Source organism: Diachasmimorpha longicaudata, chromosome 3 (assembly GCF_034640455.1).
Source record: "Diachasmimorpha longicaudata isolate KC_UGA_2023 chromosome 3, iyDiaLong2, whole genome shotgun sequence".
Taxonomy (NCBI): domain Eukaryota; kingdom Metazoa; phylum Arthropoda; class Insecta; order Hymenoptera; family Braconidae; genus Diachasmimorpha; species Diachasmimorpha longicaudata.
The window spans coordinates 9360167-9380152 of NC_087227.1; the positions used below are offsets into that span (position 1 = coordinate 9360167).

General features: G+C 41.0%; 5 protein-coding genes across 10 annotated transcripts; 1 reads left to right on the forward strand and 4 right to left on the reverse strand.

Annotated features, from left to right (window-relative positions):
* Positions 1–47: 47 nt before the first annotated feature.
* On the reverse strand, positions 48–1618 carry LOC135160854 (GRIP and coiled-coil domain-containing protein 2-like). The gene is made up of 4 exons (XM_064117937.1): positions 1486–1618; positions 702–1171; positions 381–587; positions 48–302 (listed from the first exon to the last, which is right to left on the reverse strand). Exons 1-4 carry the CDS (start codon positions 1616–1618, stop codon positions 225–227), a joined length of 888 nt encoding a protein of 295 aa, XP_063974007.1. The 3' UTR covers positions 48–224.
* A 100-nt stretch (positions 1619–1718) lies between these two features.
* LOC135160829 (uncharacterized) lies at positions 1719–9162 on the reverse strand. Of its 2 annotated transcripts, XM_064117874.1 has the most exons (6): positions 8949–9162; positions 7373–8801; positions 7035–7179; positions 6578–6829; positions 6326–6427; positions 1719–3622 (listed from the first exon to the last, which is right to left on the reverse strand). In XM_064117874.1, the coding sequence occupies exons 2-6, from the start codon at positions 8788–8790 to the stop codon at positions 2045–2047; spliced, it is 3495 nt and encodes a 1164-aa protein (XP_063973944.1). In that variant the 5' UTR covers positions 8791–8801; positions 8949–9162; the 3' UTR covers positions 1719–2044. The 2 variants fall into 2 exon arrangements, with proteins under 2 accessions (XP_063973944.1, XP_063973945.1); XM_064117875.1 differs by lacking the exon at positions 8949–9162 and having other exon boundaries at positions 7373–8936.
* A 409-nt stretch (positions 9163–9571) lies between these two features.
* LOC135160872 (uncharacterized) lies at positions 9572–10446 on the forward strand. The gene is made up of 2 exons (XM_064117958.1): positions 9572–9685; positions 9790–10446. Exon 2 carries the CDS (start codon positions 9795–9797, stop codon positions 10290–10292), a length of 498 nt encoding a protein of 165 aa, XP_063974028.1. The 5' UTR covers positions 9572–9685; positions 9790–9794; the 3' UTR covers positions 10293–10446.
* A 108-nt stretch (positions 10447–10554) lies between these two features.
* LOC135160869 (b(0,+)-type amino acid transporter 1) lies at positions 10555–17039 on the reverse strand. Its single transcript, XM_064117955.1, has 5 exons — positions 16470–17039; positions 12778–13823; positions 11382–11595; positions 11006–11311; positions 10555–10787 (listed from the first exon to the last, which is right to left on the reverse strand). Exons 1-5 carry the CDS (start codon positions 16492–16494, stop codon positions 10723–10725), a joined length of 1656 nt encoding a protein of 551 aa, XP_063974025.1. The 5' UTR covers positions 16495–17039; the 3' UTR covers positions 10555–10722.
* A 264-nt stretch (positions 17040–17303) lies between these two features.
* Positions 17304–19975, reverse strand: LOC135160873 (cytochrome b5-like). 5 transcript variants are annotated; one of them, XR_010298643.1, is made up of 6 exons: positions 19711–19975; positions 19354–19498; positions 19009–19137; positions 18851–18927; positions 18595–18742; positions 17304–18190 (listed from the first exon to the last, which is right to left on the reverse strand). XR_010298643.1 is itself a non-coding variant. In XM_064117962.1 (6 exons), the coding sequence occupies exons 2-5, from the start codon at positions 19492–19494 to the stop codon at positions 18685–18687; spliced, it is 405 nt and encodes a 134-aa protein (XP_063974032.1). In that variant the 5' UTR covers positions 19495–19498; positions 19711–19975; the 3' UTR covers positions 17304–18190; positions 18655–18684. The 5 variants fall into 5 exon arrangements, 4 of the variants coding, with proteins under 4 accessions (XP_063974032.1, XP_063974033.1, XP_063974031.1 ...); XM_064117962.1 differs by having other exon boundaries at positions 18655–18742; XM_064117963.1 differs by lacking the exon at positions 18595–18742.
* Positions 19976–19986: the final 11 nt, after the last annotated feature.

The window sequence follows — 19986 nt, forward strand, 5'->3', positions numbered from 1 at the left end:
AAAACGAGGTTGCAGGGACTCATGAAAGATGGCAGGAGAGAGCACTGCCGCTGAATTTTGAGTAATTTGAAATTTGAAATACTCGGACAGTATAGGACCACTGATTTTGTCAAACTTCTATTAGTTATTGAATTGAATTGAATTTATGAACCGCAATTACATGAATAAGTCACTGCCCTCTTTGTTCAGTTGAAAGATCTCAATTATTTAATTTTGTTACAATTTTATTGTTGAGCCTGAGATCGTTTGCGACGCCAGTAGAGAAGCCCCAAGACGATTCCGGCGATTGTTAATTTGGCTACCTGCAAGGTAATCACCGAGAGTATTCGAAAGACAATAGAAATCAATTTTCTGGAATTAATTATGTGGAATTGCCATACGTTCGCACGTCCCGTCGCGGTTTCAGAGTTGAAGTGCTTCGTGAAACTGAATTTTCTGAGTTTATTTCGAATTTCCGGGGAGATAATGGACTTGGGAACGAATTTTTCCTCTTGTGATGTCGAAGTGGACTTCTTCGACTGCATGTCTGGAATTTTTATTTCTGACAGCGGCAATTTTGGAGGCACGGGCTTCTGTACAAGAGAATCCTGTGGAAGAGGAGTTCCCGATAATAAAGGATTAATCCCTGGAGAAAATTAGATTACATAATTTTTCTATGCATAATATTAAAAAATCCTGATATCATAAACAATTCCATCTACCTTCAAGGAATGCACGAGCTGTCTGCGCGCACTCATTATCCCCTCATTATCCTGGTTCAAGGTGTTCTTGAGATTCTGCTTGAACGAATCCAGCTCGGGCAAGACGAGGAACTCTGTCAGATTTTCAGTAATTTTTTTCAACTCATTCAATTTCCCTTCAGAGATTTTAATGAACTCGTCGAATTCCTCTGCAGTGACGACTCTTTTCTGCAATTTCTCTTTCACTTCATCAGTGGATTTTGAATGGTCTTCAAATATTTTGACAATAGTGGATTTGTACTCCGTGAGAATTTTTTTAATCTTATCTAAATCCTCCTCCGTGTGATTCTTCAGGCCCTTCATCTCATGCTCGAGGAAATCCTCAACAATTTTATAGATTTTATCGAATAGTCCTTTGATTTTCTCCTCAATTGGAAGAAACATTGTGGTTGGTTGAGGGTTTTTAGATTTGAAGAAGTCTCGATAAAAGTCTGATTATATTTTTAAATTTAAATCGAAAGAAATAATCTCACAGATTTTTTAATGGTAAATTGTCTTGGAAAAATTTTATCCTCACAATAAGAATTTGGAATATTTATGATAAATGAAGGCTTCTCATATTCAACTAGAACAGTAGGAAAGCCTGTCACTCGGAAAAAAATAACCAATACACTTGGGCCTTCTCAATACATCACGATTAACAAAAATTGTTAAGATAAAACATGAAATTAAATTATCTAGGTGTAGCTCCACAATAGATAATGCTCTAGAAAAATCACAAAGATAACCAAAATCATCAACTCACTTTGTTGTTTCAACCTCGCAAACAAATTTCGAAAGTAATCGTACACCCCAGTAATAGCCGGCCCTGTCTCTTCCACCCTCTTCTCCACAATCTTATTCTCATTCTTCTCTTTTTTACTCTCCCCATGGGGCATAATTCATCAATTCCTCGAAATAATGAATCTCATCCTTCCCATTCCAAAACCACTCGTCATTTGTTCATCTCCCCAGTAAAGAGAAAAGAAAACAACGAACTTCCAATCCCTCTTTCCGAAGTCATGGCATTATATTTATTGTCATTTCAACAGTTTCGTTAGAAAATTGCTCGAGTAAAAAAAACTAAATACACCTTTTAGTCGTTTTAAACTAAAAAAAATACTTTTTAACAAACGCTATGATTAATGAAACATCAACGTCAACGTGTCATCGTTCCCCAGGAACAAATCTCCGGACGATATTGATACCCAAGGTCTGCTGTCAGATCCTCATAAACAATAAAAATTAATGATGTGAAAAAAAAAACAAAAGCTTTTGACTTGATTCAGACAACTTCTCTGCTCGTTTAAACAAAAAGATAAAGCTTAATTATTCATTTGTCTGATGGCCTCCTTACAAGCCCTGAAGATTTGTGCAAAGTCGTGGAGGACAGGATGATGAGACACTCCACAGTTACTAGTGTATTGCCGGAGATCCTCTTGGGACACAAGACCAAAGGCCCTCAACATCTTGCACATCACGATATTCACACCCACGAGATAGAACGCATCATACCTTGCCTGTGCGTAATTGTCACTCCCCACTACCTTCCTCTCGATAATATTGAACATTCTAGGGTTCTCCTCTCTCCTGATAACTCTGAGACAGGTCTCATCACGTCGTTCAAGGAGAATATTTGTGATGGCAAGATTATCAGCGAAGTTCGTGAAAGCCCGTCTGAACTGATCGATAGTTATCCAGCCAGAGCCATTCATGAAGAAGATGAACACTGGGCCTCTTAAGAGCTCGACTTGCAGGCAGTCCGGTTGTCTGAACGATCTATTTTCCTGAGTGGTTGACAAAACATTGAAAATCGTATTTGCGGAATTGAATTCCGGAATTTCATTTTCATTTTTGGGCAGCTCTTTTTGTGGACTCTTCAGTGGGGCCACGGGTTTGAATCCTGGGGGCACAGAAATACCTCTAGACGGTTCTGGAGGTTGACAAACCTCTGAAGACGTCCAGTTTCCATTCTGCTGAACAAACAAATAATTATGGTTCGTCCACATCTCGATATCAGACCTGCTGAAGCTCTGAGACACGGTGCTATTCCCTTCTGAGACTGCCTCATCATCAACTCGAGACAGAGTGGACATACTGCATTGTTTCTTGGTGCGTGGGGGAATGGGGGGAGGCAGTACCTTCTGCTCGACATGCTCTGAAAAAGGAGATGTTGCCCTTGATATCAGATCAATCTTGAAGGGATTGGTGTCAGCTAGATCGTAAGCAGAGTACATGGACTCGTCGCACTCATCCAGGATCCTGATGGAGCTCCCAGAGTCGAAGGTGCCGAGATCCTCCATATCATTTTCATCCAAAGACTCCAGCCCCACCGGCACCTCCTGAACGTTGACATATCGGTGAATATCTGTAAAGATTTGTGCTCCCTGACTTTCGTCAATCTCTTTGGCGTTCTGGGAGGTACTGAGGGACTCCTGGAAGCCCCCTAGCTCCTCCTCAAGCTCCAACGTCGCACAGGCTACGTCACGTGTGCCATTCAACGACTGATCGATTCCGTTAACGGGAACTGTTGTCTCGTCATTTTCATTTTGAATTGTTTGGGTTAAAAAGCTCCAGGAGGAGTGGGGCTTCTCTGGGCAGTACTTCTCCCAGTCCTCGTGGATGACTTTCTCCAGTAAAAAGATGGACTCTACGTCGATCATAGACATGTCCATTCCCTTGGAATTCATGATTTTAATAATGTCGATAAGACCCATCATCTGTGCCCCACGCTCAGCCAGCCGAGTCGAGGCAATAACACCATTAACCACGAGATTCTGAATGATGGGATTATTTTCACTATTTCCTGCAGTTGCTTGAGACTTCTGCAAGGCATCTTCCGTCCGATCCCAGTCGTAGTCCTCAGTGTATTGTTTTAAATCGTCGGGATCGACTTTCACTCCCTGAAACCAGAGGGGGACATTCGTAAATAACGAGACCATTCAGATTTTTCGCTTACTTTATTATGCTTTATAAGGTATCATACATTTGGTTTCAAAGTAACGGAACTTTATTTTCTTCGTTATCTTTAATTAGATATATTTACCTAATTTTTGTTCGCCTATTTAGAATATTTCACATTAATTTAGTCACTGAATTAAACTTAATAGACTCTCCATTAGATCACGATTCAATCGGTATCATTAATTCCTAGATATTTTTATCTAAATTTTAGTTTCTGAATTATACAGATGGCGAGTATTAAATTTCTGTACTATAAAATTCCCATTCCACTCCATAAAAATCCAATGGCAAAATCGTTCAACACCATCCCCAAACGTCAGTATCAAAACTAAAGAAAATAAAACGAATGATTCGCCAGAACCAACTGAGGTCATACCATCAACCCGAACAAAATATGAAAGATAAGGCAGAAAAGGGAAAAATTAATCTGAAAGTGTCGAAACACTTACGAACGAGTCATCAGTCTCTTCAGGAGATCTGTACACCTCTTCGACATCATCATCATCCTCATCTCTCTTAATCTCATCAGATGATTTCAAGCTAAGCAGTTTGCAATTTTCTTCATTGCTGATATCTTTCACATAAGTTCCATTTATCGTTATTTCTCTAAGTCTCCCGATGTCCGGGCTCAACCCATAGAATTTATCTTCACCAGCAAGATAAACATCGAATTCTTCATCATCAGATGAAAAATCGGAACTATCGTAGATAGGAATGTACGTATAATCTTCAGAAATCCCGTTTGTTAACTGATTCTTTTCGTTGTTAATCAATTCTAGTCTTGAATTATCTTCTAACGATTCGCCATCACTATATTTTGATTTTAATTTGGACGTTAATGAATTGTCAATTGATTCCGTAGGAATTATCTCGTTATTATTCTTCTCAGTTGGCTCGACAGTTCCTGGGACATCATCCTGATCGATTATTTCAATTTTCTCGATCGACTTATCAATACTCTCTTTGTCATTAAAAATTTCCCTCGATTCATCGTCAGAGTCCAGCTCAGAGCATTCCTCAGTACTGTGGGGCTCGAGGATTTGTTTCAGGAAGCGCGGAGACTTCTTCAACATTTCAGCATAGACCGAGACCATGTCTACCCCCTCACTATCTTCGGAGAACGACAATTCTTCGATGAGAACTCTCTGCTGCCTTGGAGTTTCTGTATCAAGCGAATAATTGACTTCCTCGAGATTATCTTGAATGATGGTGTCGTCTAATTCTCGTTCAGCTGAAGGAATTTCTTCAATGAGTATCGTGGGACTGAGCCCTTCCGTAATTCCTGGAGTTGTCTCGAGGAGTGGGGAAAATTCAATCGTCTTCTCGTTATCTTCTAGGTCTCCATTTGCTCCAGCTTCTTCATTAATTCTAGTCTCTTCTCCTGGCAAACCCCCATTAACAGCGTTCAACGATGATGGTTGCACATCCAATGACTGTAAAACCCCATCCAACTCAGCATATTCTTTGTTAGCAACCGAATTATTTACTGCAACTGAAGGAGAAAGTTCTGATGGTTCTTCTCCTCCACTTCTTTTCTCTTCAGTCTTCTTTAACTCAGTGATAGGGACTCCTGAAGTCTCGGACGATTGTCCAAGACCATTGGAAGTGTGTCTCTCCCCTGGGATATCTCTCCGAACAACAACCCTCGAGTACTTCAATTCCTTCTTATTATTCCTCAAAGCCTGATTGATAATCGGTAGAATCATCTCCTGTTTGATTTCCCCCAATTCTTCTTCCCACTCTGCTGCACCACCTCCCCACGATGCGTCATCGAGTAGTTCATCAGTCGCAACAATTTTTCGTTTGGGTTTTGGGATGATCTTGAACAGTTCTCCTTTTTCCACTGGCTTTGGCTCGGAATTTGTATCGATGATCGTGAAAGTCTCCCAATCAATAATTCCACTCTGAAGAACCTGTCTCTGGGGTTTCATGACTGTCTCAAACTCAGACACCGTGTCATCCACATCAATAGTGACTGGTGGCAGCAGGTGCAGAGGTTTCATTCCAACCTCGATAGAGACTACAGTTTCATTCTCTGGGGTATAAGGAGCTTCGACGAAAATTTCTTCTGGAGTCTGAGTTTTCTCATCGAATTTTAAAGGAATTTCAATTTGATCAGCTGATCGGTTCGACTGTACGGGAATGTCATCCGCGGTGAGCCCCCTCTCCATCCATTCATCAGATGATTCTCTCGCTGGAGGGATTGCTATTCCTGGCATGTAGCCAGTCTCTACCCAGTGTCCAATCATCTGCATGGCAGTTCCATGGAGACGAGGAACTTCATCGTATAATTTACCCACCTGAGGCATTACTTCTGCCTCGACTGGAGATACGACTCCATTGACTCTAGGAATATCGGGGACTTGCTCGATTTTAGGATCAGGTAAATTAACAATGGCATGACCACATGTGGGGCATGTCGCTGCTGATTTAGCTGGTTTTTTCTCAAAAAATTTGGTTCTCAAACTCTCGACTTTACTAATACTTCCCCTAGTGTTCGATAATTTTGATACATCGGATGGGGGTGAGGTCTTTACAATTGAAATTAATTTCTTTATGGCTTTACGGGATTTCTTATAAGGTTGAGGAGCTTTACAAGTCAGTGATTGTTTGTATGGGAAATTTTTTGGCCTGATACGCACCATCGAACCGTACACCGCAAGCCCATCATTCACCAGCCATTCGCCGATATTTACGTCCTCGTCGCTCGATGTGTCTGTCAGACTGAGCAACATTGAGTTGTTCTGGAAATAATGGAGAATAGGAATACCTTGTACACATGAAAACAAAAATTCTGGGGGACATTAAAAAGACTATTCAGATTCTTCTCTCAATTTTATAAAATTATATTATTAAAAATTTCCTCGTGGACAGTTATTACAACGATAACTCACCTCATAAAATTTTTTTCCACAAATGGCAACCAATGGTCTGTCATGAACTCGTTGAACAAACCGACGACTGGTGTCGATGGACCATCTCACCTTGCCATCCGGATTTCGGAGAGCTTCATAATCCTCTGGTGGCTTAATATTGTAAAGGCCACAGGGAATTGCCTGGGCTGGTAAATTCGAGAAAATCCGATGGAGGAAGTAAATTTCATTGGCCGGATATTTGTGCAGAGTTCCATAGTCGTAAAAAAGAATCTGCAAGCAGATTATTCATTCGTGAGATTATTTATGATTTTACTGTTTCATAGACAATAAAATCCGCCCACTTCAACTTATGTCAATTGAATTTAATTTTCATGTTGTCAATAAGATATAAAATTGGACTGATTGAAGAGTCCATTTAAAATTTCTGGATAAATTCAGAAATGAAGTATACGAATGAATGGTTGCCTTCACTTACAGCTGTCGTTGACTCTGCATCTGGCTCGATATTTTTCACGATTCCTCTGTGCCATTTCCCATAGAATTTGCAGACAACATTCAGCCCCTTCTCAAGAAGAATCAGAGGTACACCGTAACTGCTAGCTTTTTGGTCGTAGAACACCCTATAATTCCATATAAAATAGTAATCAAGAGCGATCCCGAATCAACATTCAAATAGTGACCAATAAAGTTTAATATAAAAATAATTCAAATGAGAGCTCAAGTAATAGAATATCTGGAACGAGGATAAAATTATATATCCTGCAATTCCACTGAACTACTGAATAATTCGCTGGAATTCCATAAGGTACGCACTGCATTTCGTCCATCATACTAGTATGCTTGTAAATCTTTCTCCTCAGGTGAATCCAAAAGAACGAAGGAGTGAAAGCATCACAGACAACGATTTCCTCGTAACCCTTATCCTCCTGATTGAAAGAGTCAATGAGAACCTGCCCAACGCTTTCACCGAGTGGCACAGCATCCTCGGGAATCAGTCGATTACCAGTCTCAGGGGATAATCTAGCAGGTATCGCCCTCACCTCGTCCTCAGGATCCGGATAAATCCGATGAATGGCACTCAAAGTCAACTTGACAGGCATGACAGCCTCTCCTTTGTCTCTATTCTTGGCATCGAACACCCTGAAGTCGGCTGTGGGACTGGGCTGAACGCAGTAGAAGATATCAGGAAGATGAAGAACGAGATCGCTCAGACTGTTGAACCCCAGCTGCTGCCATTCAAGATTTAAATTGTACTTCTCATAGTACATTTTTGCCAGTTCCGAGCACCAGATCCCCCCAGGACAATTTTGAATTAACTTCTCAAGCCTGAACCTCATTCTCTCGTTGATGATCATCTCCACCTCGGCCTGAGTCCTGGGATCGTTGACACCCAGATTCTCCTCGTTTCCTCGAGCATCTCTCTGAGTTATTTGTGGCGCCTCCTGTCCCGCGGAGATTGCCGCCACCAGTTTATCGTTCTTGACGGTCACCTGATTGTTATCGTAATCCCCGTAATCATCGATACCAGATTCATCCTCTTCCTCCACCTGGGCATTCCTCACGATCACTGGATTCTTGGGTGGTGGTGGTTCCTGTTGATTACTATCCCACGAAATCTCATGCTGTCGTCCAACCTTGCTTGCTGCGGACACCATCTGATCGTCGATGATGACTTTCCCCCCGAGACTGTGCAGAACGTCGTTGAGGGTCTGCATATCGAAGTAGCCCGGCTTCTTCTCCCGCACCTTGTACATCAGGATAGTCTTCGTAAGTTTGATCGGCGATTTTTCGAGAATCTCAAGAGTTTCCGAGCACAATCGCAAGAAATTGTCACTCATTCGTGGGGATAATGCACTCTGGCTTCTGCTAAAATATCCAGATGGTACTCCACGGGGACCCTTTGTTCGAGCCGTGGATCTACTCCTCTGGCACTTTTGACTGGTTTTTTGCTTCACCACCAGATCAGTCAGTTCTCGAGTCTTCTCCGAGCCCAGAAAATTTATGAAATGGGTACCGTCACGCACAACTAACTGAATCTGTGGAATTGTCCTTAAAAATTCCACAATCGAGGGGTAACCGAGCAGTTTATACGGAATCCTCTCGGACTCTGTCGATCTGTACAATGACTCGAGCTTGGGAATCGGAATGTTGTACGATGGCTTCTCTGTCACGAGAAGAGACACTATCGTAAATACCACCTCTTCTCGATTTCTAGCGTTACTCCCCGCCATTTATTTCGTCACTGGAATTTTCAGAATGCAAGACGATGAAATTTGAGATGAAAAATATAATTTCTTGTTGATTTAAACGCACCGAAGGGCACTGGCAGACTAAGGAACTCTTTGTTCTCCGGACGCCACAGACACACGGAAAAAATGTAAACACTTACCCCGAATTTCTGATGACGCCACACAGCAGGAAGAATACCTTTGTGCAGACTTTTGCTAAATCTAACGCTCGAACGCGACTCTCGGGAGTGATTTCCACGCGGGGCAATGAGGAGGACTGGGAGAGAATTCTTATTTTACTGATGAGGATTTATCTCCTCGGAATAAGCATTCAAACACCAGGATGTGTGGTGCCGGCAGGCTCAAACACGCAATTGCACCAACGTCTGGGGGAAAACTGCTGGAGGGGGGCGCTCGTGTGTCCGCGAATGGGGGCTTTGATTCGCGGGGAGCGGCGTGGAAAAATGGCGGTGGCAACGATGATTGGGTGATCTTCAGCCACGACGTTCCCGCTAACTGAGAGCGGGAGATATTGGAATTTTTCGGGTTTTATGAATTTTTGGAAGGTATCATGATCCAATGAAATATCTCATGATCACGTGAACAAAGAAGGTAACCTCAGAGGCTTAATGATACAATTCATCTGGCAAAAAAATTGCGTATCTTTCTGACAGCTCAAAAATATATATCAGAAACTCAAAGACTTCGCGCGAATCCCCCCCCCCTCCTGTCGCTGTTCAGTCAACTGCAGACAGAGGTCGCTCCGTACATTATTTATGGACAACCTCAACATAATACCTCGACCAAACATAACCTCTAAACAACAACAATCGCGTTTGACACGTGAATTCCCCGACATTAGTGTTATCTTCATCTTTTCTACTGCGAAAAGAAGAGTGTAAGATTCTTTATTCCATATTAATATCAACCACGCCACACGATGCCCTTCCTAATTTATAAAAAGTGTTCTTGCCATCTTTAATAATTAAATTCCTGTTTCAGATAATATGGAAGACTTCGTTCCGACTCGTTGTGCCCAAGTGAACAAAAACCATGAAAAGGATTTCCAGAGTGTCACTTACATAGCTCACAAGAAGAAAATCCCATCTCCAGATGCCGATTCTCAATGCAAATCGCAGCTAGATAGTGGAAAACCTTCAGTTGAAGAAGCTAAACGTCAGCAGGAACGGGAAATGAAGAGACTCCGTTGGGATGTCATGAAATTCGGAGCCTCCGGGTTCTCCGGAGCCAGGAAGAACCAAGCAAAAGTCGCTCTTGTCCTCCAACTCGGTGGGAAACCAGTGAAAAGTCGGAAGAACGAGAATTACAAGGAGCTGAAGGTGAAGAAGGCCAGGGAGAAAGCCCGAGTGGAGAGGATAAAGAAGAAAGAGTCAGGTTTTTCTCATAGTTTAGTTAAAGTTAATGCAAAGACAAGGAGGAAAAAGGAGTCCGGTATTTTGGAGGTTTATGGAAAGGTGGAGAAGAAGAAGAACATGAGGAGATGACGATAATTATATTTCAAATATTATTTAACTATTGTTAGTTTTCCGAGATGAAGAATTCATTTTTTCATTGTTCATCTCCAAATTATTGTAAAAATAATTGATTCTGTGAATGAAGACATAAAGGTAAATGAATATAAATAGTGTGTTCCAATTATTTTTAAAATGTTTTTATTATTGATCTACAAACTCTCAATTTTCCCACCTCCATAATCTCGTCATTAATTAATCATCTCACATTGTAATCTACTCGACAAACAACAAGTAATAAAATAATATTTATTTGTATAATATATAAATAATCTTCGTATTATCGGATGCCCCAATGGAATGATTCGGCACTGATAAATTCTCTTTCTCTTTGTAATTCCTTATGTTTATTATCAATAGTTGAAAATATTTCATTTCATTCAGAAATCGAATGATTCGTCAATCAATCGTAAGCGGCTGCTGTTGGTGCCACTTCCAACAGCATTTGCAGAAAGACATTGACAGCTTCTGTAAGTCATAAATTTCCTTATTTACTTTTGACTCTAAAAATGAACTTCTTGAGACGAAGCACTCAGTCGTGAAGGTAGAATTAAATATTTAAATACATTTGTTATCTTGTTAAATAGTATTTTTAAGAGAAAACATCAAAGATCTTTCCTCACACTCAGTTAGTTCTCCTTCGCAACTGAATGAATTTTTAAAAAATAGATTAAGCGAATACTTACCCATAAACTTGGGCACATATCCATACTTAACAAACGGGAGGTAGACAAACACACCAGCAGCGATAAAAGCTGCGGCATAAACATACTCAATCTGCGGTTTATCAATGATTGGAGCAACAATCAGGTACACGGATATTCCCAACACGAGAATGGGTATAACAAGCGGACACTTGTAGGGTCTGGGATGATTTGGCCGGGTTTTACGCATAACCAGGAGAGCCAGCATCGAGCCACCGTAGAATATCCAAGCGGTGAATGAGAAGAAGTCGATGAGTGAGTCTATGTTGCCAGAGAGGACCATCGTGGCTGCAACAATTGCGCAACGTTAATTCACCAATTCGTTGCCATTACGATAATGAAAGAATCAAATATTTACCGGCTACGAGTGAGTGGAAGATGAGACCTGGGGCAGGTGTGAAACGGCGCACGTGCACGTAACTCAGGCAATCCAGAAGGTGACCTTGACGTGATGCGGCAAAGCACAGGCGTCCGGCGGCAAAGAGGGTGCCATTTGCCGAGCCAAAGGTACTCACTGCCACTGAGAAAGGCATCAACCATGCCATCACTCCCAGAATGCGATTTCCGAATGTCTGTGAATAAAAGATTTTTTTTTCATGCATTATGGAAGGAAATTGTGGGGAGAGACAAGAGAGATGAGATGATTTATTGAATATCGTTGGACTGATTTTTTTAGACTGTGACGCTGGCTTTGATCAATTTCAAGGGATGGAAGAATATATCGGAATGAGAATATAAAGTGGAACTTTAATTCTTAGTATAAGAAGTTGGACATTTTAAATTAAACATTAAATTTCTGCGAATTTATTCACCAGGAATAATCAACAAAAAGGGCAAATAATGATCACGTAACGATCACATGCTTTCTAACATAAGGGCGCGGCCTCCTGATTGTTCAACGTAGATGAGAATGTGACGCTTTCAAAGTCAATATCATGATAAAATCTATTGACTGCGAGTGAAATGTTGGAGGCTTGAGTTATGTGGGAACAATGGGGATTCAATTGACTCTCAGAATAGAGTGTGAAGGCGATAGTTCAATGAAGGGAGGAATTCTGATTTTTTAATCTCGTTGAGTATGAGATCATCTCTGTAATGAACGATTTCACGAGTGAAAAAATTTGTGAAGCATTCTCTTGAATTAATGCGGGATATAATACCATGAATATTTATACAAAATAGAGCTCATCCCCCCAGGAGCATTTCCACACTTTCACAATATTGAATCGTGCAGCAGAAGCTCTGGAAATTTCAACATTGAATGTTTCCATCAAAAACTTTTAATTGAATCCTCCCAAGTCCAACAGTCAAATCCAATTTCAAAGACCACTATTTGCTAAGTCAAATAATCTCCCCAACCATTGAATTCTATTTTCCATTTCAATTTCATGAACTTGACCCTCACCCTTGGGAAGCACGTGAGAAACTGTTATTCCGTTGCGCGTGGTATTTATTTTTGCTAATAAAAATTTTATAGCAAAATGCCTCCGCTTTTTCATTTTACAGATCATTTCCTTTTGTCGTGTAAATTCAGTGCACTTTGTGCTTGTTCCCCTTCCGTGCACTTAATAGCTCTTCTACAAATACTATCTCTCCCTCCAGCCCTTCGACAAGCCCTTAGTAGAAATATTTTATTTACACTCATGCATCTCAACATATCCAAAAGTTAAGATTAGAAGGACTACAATGTTTTCATTTAGAAGGGAAAATCCTCGAATGAATCAATACCACCCTCAATCCTCCGATAAACTTACCACAGCGACAGCCTCGCTCTCGATCATCTCCGTGGGCGACATGACAGCAAGATACGAGAGATTGATAAGCGCATAGCAGACAGTGACCAGGGGAATTCCAATCATAATGGACCTCGGAAGATTCTTGGAAGGGTCCTTGATCTCCTCCGTAACATAATTGAGATTATTCCATCCATCGTACGCCCACAGGCCAGTATAGAAAGCAGTGGCAAGTCTCCCCACATTGATGAGATCTCCCCCATCCATTGGCTGAAAAGCCCCACTGAGATGCTGAGTATTGCCCTTAGCCAATGACCAAGTTCCCCCAGCAATCACCACCAGAATGGCAATGAGTTTGGCAGCGGTGAATGCATTTTGCACACCAGTAGCCAGATTAACGCTGTAACAGTTGATGAGAAGGATCAGAACAATTGCCAGAAGGGCAACGAGCTTCACCAAGTGCTCCGGAGGCTGGCAGTCAGAGGCAAAAGCCTCCACCGCGTACTGGGCAAATGACAGGCAGATGATTGCCATCTGCGATGGCTTGAGAACCAGTGTTGATGTCCAGGAGAATAGAAAAGCCGGTGGTGCACCAAATGCATCCATGAAATATGCGTACTCAGCTCCGCTGCTTGTGTTCATCGTACCCAGTTCGGCGTATGCCAGCGCCCCGAAGAGGCTCAGAACACCACACGCAGTCCACACCAGAAAACTAATGCCAATGCTACCAGTGCGCACTAGTAAACCCGAGGGTGATACAAATATTCCAGATCCGATCATTGTTCCAACGATTAGAGCCACCCCACTGACGAGTCCCACCCGTCTCTTGAGGTGAACAGGGTCGTTCGTCTCTGGGTCCTTCCCCTCCAGCCCTCCGCACCCTTCGTCTCCCGTTTGGTTGTGCACCACAGGTGCACCCAGTCCATTTGTCTCGTAGGAGTCACTTCGACGAAATTTCCAACGATTACGGCTGTTGCTGGGGGCCGCGTCACTTGTGCACGGCATCTCCAGGACCCCATTGCCGTGGGGTGATTCGTGATTTGGTGAGGTTTCATCCCTGCCAGTTGCTGAAATATTTCGATATTTGTGATTAAGGTATTTATGGCGTCATCGGGGAGAATTTCAAAGCAGCAAGACTTTAATATTTTTTTTTTACTTGTAGGTCCTTTGATTTATAGAAAGAAAACACGTAATCTCAGGCTGCCCAGGAGAGTCGAGATAAGTATTGGAGTTTCCGAAGTGGTGGGCCATGCATGAGAAATGATTTTCTATTTTTGTAGACGAACATCAGAGCTACGAGTCGAAATTTCGTAAAATATAAATGTACACGCAATTTAATTGACAAATTCGACGAGTAAAAATACCTCGAAGACACTTGAAAGTTCTCCAAGGAATACATCATAAAATACGTCAAATCTAATCTCCTAGAAAAAGACAGGAGCTATTCACTGATAATCTCGGTTGCAATTGGATTGAGTCAACTGAATAATCTTAGCTCTCTTGAGATCTCGTGATATTATCAGTTTCGTCTCACGATCGTTAAAATCGCTCATGTGGAATTTATTACTCTAGAGTAATTTCGGTTTTAATAGGGGGAAATTGTCATCTGGTGTATTGGAATTATTTAGAGACAAGTGAGCGGGTGTCTAAAGGTGACCGCAGACGCTGCTGTTCACCGTATTGACCTGAATGGCATTTTCCCAATGTCATTACTGCAGTTAAAACTTAAGGAATGTCGATATGAATGAAAATAGCCGACGATTCTACAACTTCCGGGAGTTTTGGACGAGTGCGAATCACAGAAAAAAAACAACTGCTAATTTTTAGTCTCCTGAAATATGGAATTATTTCAAAAATGATTGGTTTTGGGAGAAAATGTCGTATGACCTTTTCTGTAACTGATGAAATTTCCCGCAAAAAACCTATCGTGAGATTTTTTTGTAAATCCCTTCGCTAGTGAAATAATTGCGTAACTAGGGAGTAATAAAAATTGACTCTTCAACATCCGCAGCTTCACGTTCAGTTGTATCATCTGCGCATTGAAAAATTCAATAAAATTTTTGAAACGCAAAAATGACATTCAATTCCTGGAGGTAATTCGAGTCTCGGCGTCACGTTCAATCACTTCTCATTGTCCAGGCGTTATACTCTCATGTGGTTTTACAAATGGCGTCGGATTTCAATCAAAAGCCCTTCGTCGCAGAAGACGAAAATAAATCAGAAAAGAAGAATCATCTATGGATGAATCGATTCGTCGATACTCGAATGAAAAGACAGAGAAATTTCGAGTGATCTATATTTAATCGCGTCGGAGGTAGTTATTTCAATCTGTCCAACGCGTGAGTTTGACGAAAATAGACAGTACGATACTGTCAAAAATCCACTGTCTGCACTTGACTCGATTTCCTTGAAATTCGTCCAAGCGTCCGACAATCAGAGAAAATATTCACCAGAAACAATTATTTCAAAACTTCCATTTCCCCTGTTATCCTGATGGGACGACGCAATTAACGTTTGTACTACTGGAGAGTGAGAGAATTACATAACATGGAGAAATTCACGAATATTCGGGGGGAATAAGAGGGAGAGGCGTTAATGATTCATGGTGGGAATCTCCAGCTGTTCCACGTGTAATTGTATTGTTGATGGAGGGGAATCCGACGCAATTATATAGCCCCGAAATGTGTTGGATAGCGTTACCACGCGTCCAAGCGCTCAATCAATTGAACTCAAGGTGATGGCAATTTATAAGTACAACAGCAACCGTCTCAACTTTGTTTAGTTACAAAATTGCGTTATAGGAGGAGAGTCGATCAAGCAACGACCAAATACATTTTCGTTAATGTTGAATGAGCTGGGTAATGGTCGGTTCCACGTGAAAATGTGAAGAGGATTTTTTTGGGGAAAATTCCTCAGAATTACAAAAGGTTTTGGGCGACTTTCATTCAAGGCAATTCATTTAGGTGATAAGTCAACAATTATAGAGTAATAAATGCGTGGATTGGTAATCAAGTTTATTTTCGATGCCTCAATCTCAAGGAAAAATCTCTTATTATACTTGTCATCGGCCTGTGGAAAAAGAACCTGCTTAGACAGATGAACCAAATAACACGTCAGCAAATCCCTGAGGAGATGGCCAAGTCGCAAGTTTGCACTGGGTGACCAACTCCACTCGGAAAAAGAAAGTTTTCTCAGAAATGCGTCGTTACTTTAATCAGGAAACTCGTGGATTGAAATTTATCAGAGGGAAAATAGCTTGCAATGAGGGAAAGAAAATTTTCTTTGAGAAACTTTGCGTCTCGAAAAATTCTCGTCCTCCCTTTGCTACCAAAAAAAATCACCCCATCATCCGGATGGGCGCACGTGTCCTCTCCTCCCAATGACGAAAATCCACCGTGAAATTGCACCATTCCGTCGAAGCAACTTTATTCTCAGTCAGTCTGAGTGCGACGAAAATAAACGAGTCGCGTCGCTTTCTTAAATTGGCGCGAAAAAGCTATTCATCGAGTGATATTGAGTTGATTGAGTTAACTGGATAAGCAGGCACATTCATTGGCCAAATCACGAAGCCCCAGGCCCCCAGAGGCTCCACAATTCCCACAACGAGATCGAGTATTGGGATCAATTGATGAGCAACGCAGAAGAGATAAAAATACCCCTCCATCTTCGTGAAAATAAATAAATAAAAAAAGTGATAATAGAAAATATCTTACCTCGTTTGAAAGGCGCGGCATGCATGACTCTAGGAAGGAGTGATAAGAAGGGCGGATCGTGAAACCGCCTCTCATGACACTTTGCCGACGTTAAATAATATCTACCACTCTGTCCTCCTCAGTCTCTTGTGCCTCTTGACCAGTAACTCGTTTATGACAAAGTCCCCTCGTGTCAACTGCAGGTCTAGCAATTAAACTCAAGTGTCTCGAGTATTATCGTCAAAACGATTCTCTTCTGCACTGTTTACTTTTACCGTTTTGCTCTGGAAATTTGGCGAACTGAACAAATCACAGGTGGACCAGGGGTGAGGAAAGAGACGAGAATTTACTATTCAAACGCAATAACTCGTGACAAAATGGGCGTGATGCAATTGACGATATTTCGCCGGTTGGTGATACTCAATAGCGAGAGCGATGTGCACTCGGGGTGTGAGTGAGCAGTTGTGCCCACCGGCCGCTCCTGCTCGTACATTTTCCCCTGGCGTCGGCGCTACCGAATACTCCCCCGAGCGCCGCTCGATACTCTCCCTCTTCTCCTTCGTTCGCCTCCGCTCATTCAATTTTTTTTCTCGACAGCCTCGTCGTAGCACTGGCTCTTTTATTTTCATTTGGAGCGATTTTAGGGCGAGGGCTTTTTTCGGGGGATTTCGGGGGAGGGAGGGGGGTAGAGGAGTAGTTGAATTATTATATATCCCATAGGTTTTATTTGTGTTTGGGATTTTCCTACTTCAGGCTGTTTGTACTTGAGGGTTCTTCGGGGATTTCGGATCTGTAAAAATTTAATTTCACGATAATTATCTAGCGAATGGTATTCTTCAATCAATAAATGTTCCCTCGTGTTTCATTTTGATTTATTATAACGAGAATCATACACAGTAATAGCGAGTCATAGCCGAAAAGATCTGTTTTCCATAGATAGAAATTACATTCAATAAATCCGAGCGGCCAAGTGATAAAACATGACTAAGTCCTTTACCCTTTGAATTCAACTTTTCCTGCTCTTCCTGCAATTACTAAATTTTATGAAACTATATTATTCACTTGATCAGCCACCGAGGAAAAAAATAACGCTGCCGAAAAGATTAACGTTCCCATATACAAAATTTTCTTGCCTAAAAAGTGTTTTCCTCCACGAAACAATATTTTGCAGGGAAATAAATTGATTCTTTCGAGTAGAACATGAGTGAGTCAATGAAATAGTTTCATAAACAAGCAATAATCATTTCAGGAGGAACACCATGAAAAATTTACATAAATCCATTTCCCCGTGAATCGTTTCGCTATTGAACTTGTGCTACAATGGCAGAAGTATTTGACATTTGTCCAGAAAATATTCAATAGAACGTATGTAAATATATTCATGACATTTGACTATCATCGCTAGGCCCACTGATCCCTGGATATTCGCACATGAAAAAGAACGTTCCCTAGTTCTACATAATACAATGTAAAAATAATAAAAAGTATTCATATAACAAATTTGCTGTATCTACTCCCTCTTCGGCTTTGTGTATTAACTCCCTGATAAAGCGTTAGAGAGAGTGAAGGATGAGATATTGAGTTGCGAATCTCATTTCTGTTATCGAGGAATGTATTCTTCAGCGAGCACCGATGAAATAACGGTATACGATTGTTGCGAGGACTCCCAGGGTGATTGGAATCAGCCAGGATCTCCATGAACCACTGCAATTGCCAATCATCACATCAGCACGCAGCAGCGACTATTTGCATTTTTTTTGCAAGACAGTGGACGAATTTCGTCAGTTGTGAAGTGGAAAAACGAAACAACTTAATTAATTTCTATTCAATTTTGATTTAATCTTGACGGGGGTGGGGCACTACATGATTTCTTTACTCTTTATCGCGATAAATTTATTTGAGGTATTCCATGCCGGCCAACAACCTTAGAATTGTTCTGGATTAATCGTATTTCCCTTTTACTTAGCAGAAACAATTGAATATCCAGTTCTATTCATCTAATTTTTTTCTGATGATATGTCAGATAAGGCTTGAGACTCATTTGGCAGGGAATATCCCATTTAATAATGAAGAAGTTAAGTAGATCAGTGAGTTCTGATTAAAGATGAATTTAATGACGGGAGTGAAATTTTGTCACACTGTTCACCAAATTAATTGTAGAATTAATTCATCCTCATTCCATTGAATCCATCAGCCAATTACTCACGTTGTTTTTCCATTTCAATGCTGATAGACTTCATAAATAAATGCAATAGATATTGTTAAAATATTTTTGAAGATATCCAGAATCTTTTCTGTTAGCAGAATAAAGTTGGAACAGGGTTAGTAAAATAGTTGAGAGCTCGGTTAGAATTTAGAGTACTTGTTATGACCTCGGGTGCAATTAAAACATGAAAAAATACCTGGATCCGTCGTCTTCTCCAGTTCCATTCGCCCCATCTCGCTTTGTATCGTCTTTCCAGGGGGGAGTTCTCTCCTCCTGTGGACATTTAGAATTTTGCATATTAGACATAACTACAATTAACAAATGTGAAATCAATTTCTCATAGTTTTTCTTTACCTCCACGACTTCTCCAATTTTATACTTTTCCATCATCTGCCGGGCGTCACTGGAATGCCCCACGTTTTCAAAAGGATCACTTGCATCGAGTCCTGATTGTTCTATGAGGAGATCTGCACCTCCAGGGTGCTACGTACGTAAAAAAATTATTCTGCAACCACCTTTCTTCAAACTTCTCACCTTACATAACCAAACTACTTAGCGTTTCGAACTTTTATTTTTTAAAAGAGAATTTTACAATGGCTGAGACGATAGAATTGAGTGGGGGGTCGAATGTATGGAAAGTTCATGAGATGGAATTATCCTCCTGTCTTCTTGTAAATGGCAATAAAGAATCCATCAAACCTTAGCAAGAAAGTCAGTGACATCATAGACACTATTGTGAATAATAATCCAAGTCTCATCGGTTTCGTCATGCCGTGAGACCTCATATCGCGTAAACAACCTGACTTTCGATGATGATGCCGGGCTCGTCATGTTCTCCATTTATCTGTCAACAATTAACAATCATCATCAAGACAACAGGGCACACCCAAGGAGTGTTTCCCATTCGAGCATGGTCACGAGATTTTTCAAGGAAAGTAAAATTTCATTTAAAAAACATCACAACAAAGGTTAGAGAATTCCAAAAGTCCTTTTCAAAATTTAAATAAACACAGACATGATTAAATGTTAACACACATTAGTATTGATATCTCTCACCAATTACTTGAGGATGGTTGCAGTTTAATTGTGAAGGAATTCTTTTAACAATGAGACACTTTACTGCGAACAGTTAAAAAAAACACTGGTTCTTCAGGTCAGAGCTCACCTTTACCAACAGTAGTGTTCGACATTACCGCCAAATCTATTGATGTCGGGGACGTTTGCGCTCGATATATTTGCAAAATTGTTAACGAATGGAAATTAGTTGTTAGATTTTTTTTCTACCAACTTCTGTTGACTTTTTTCTCACGTGAGTTGTGTCCATTGATTGTT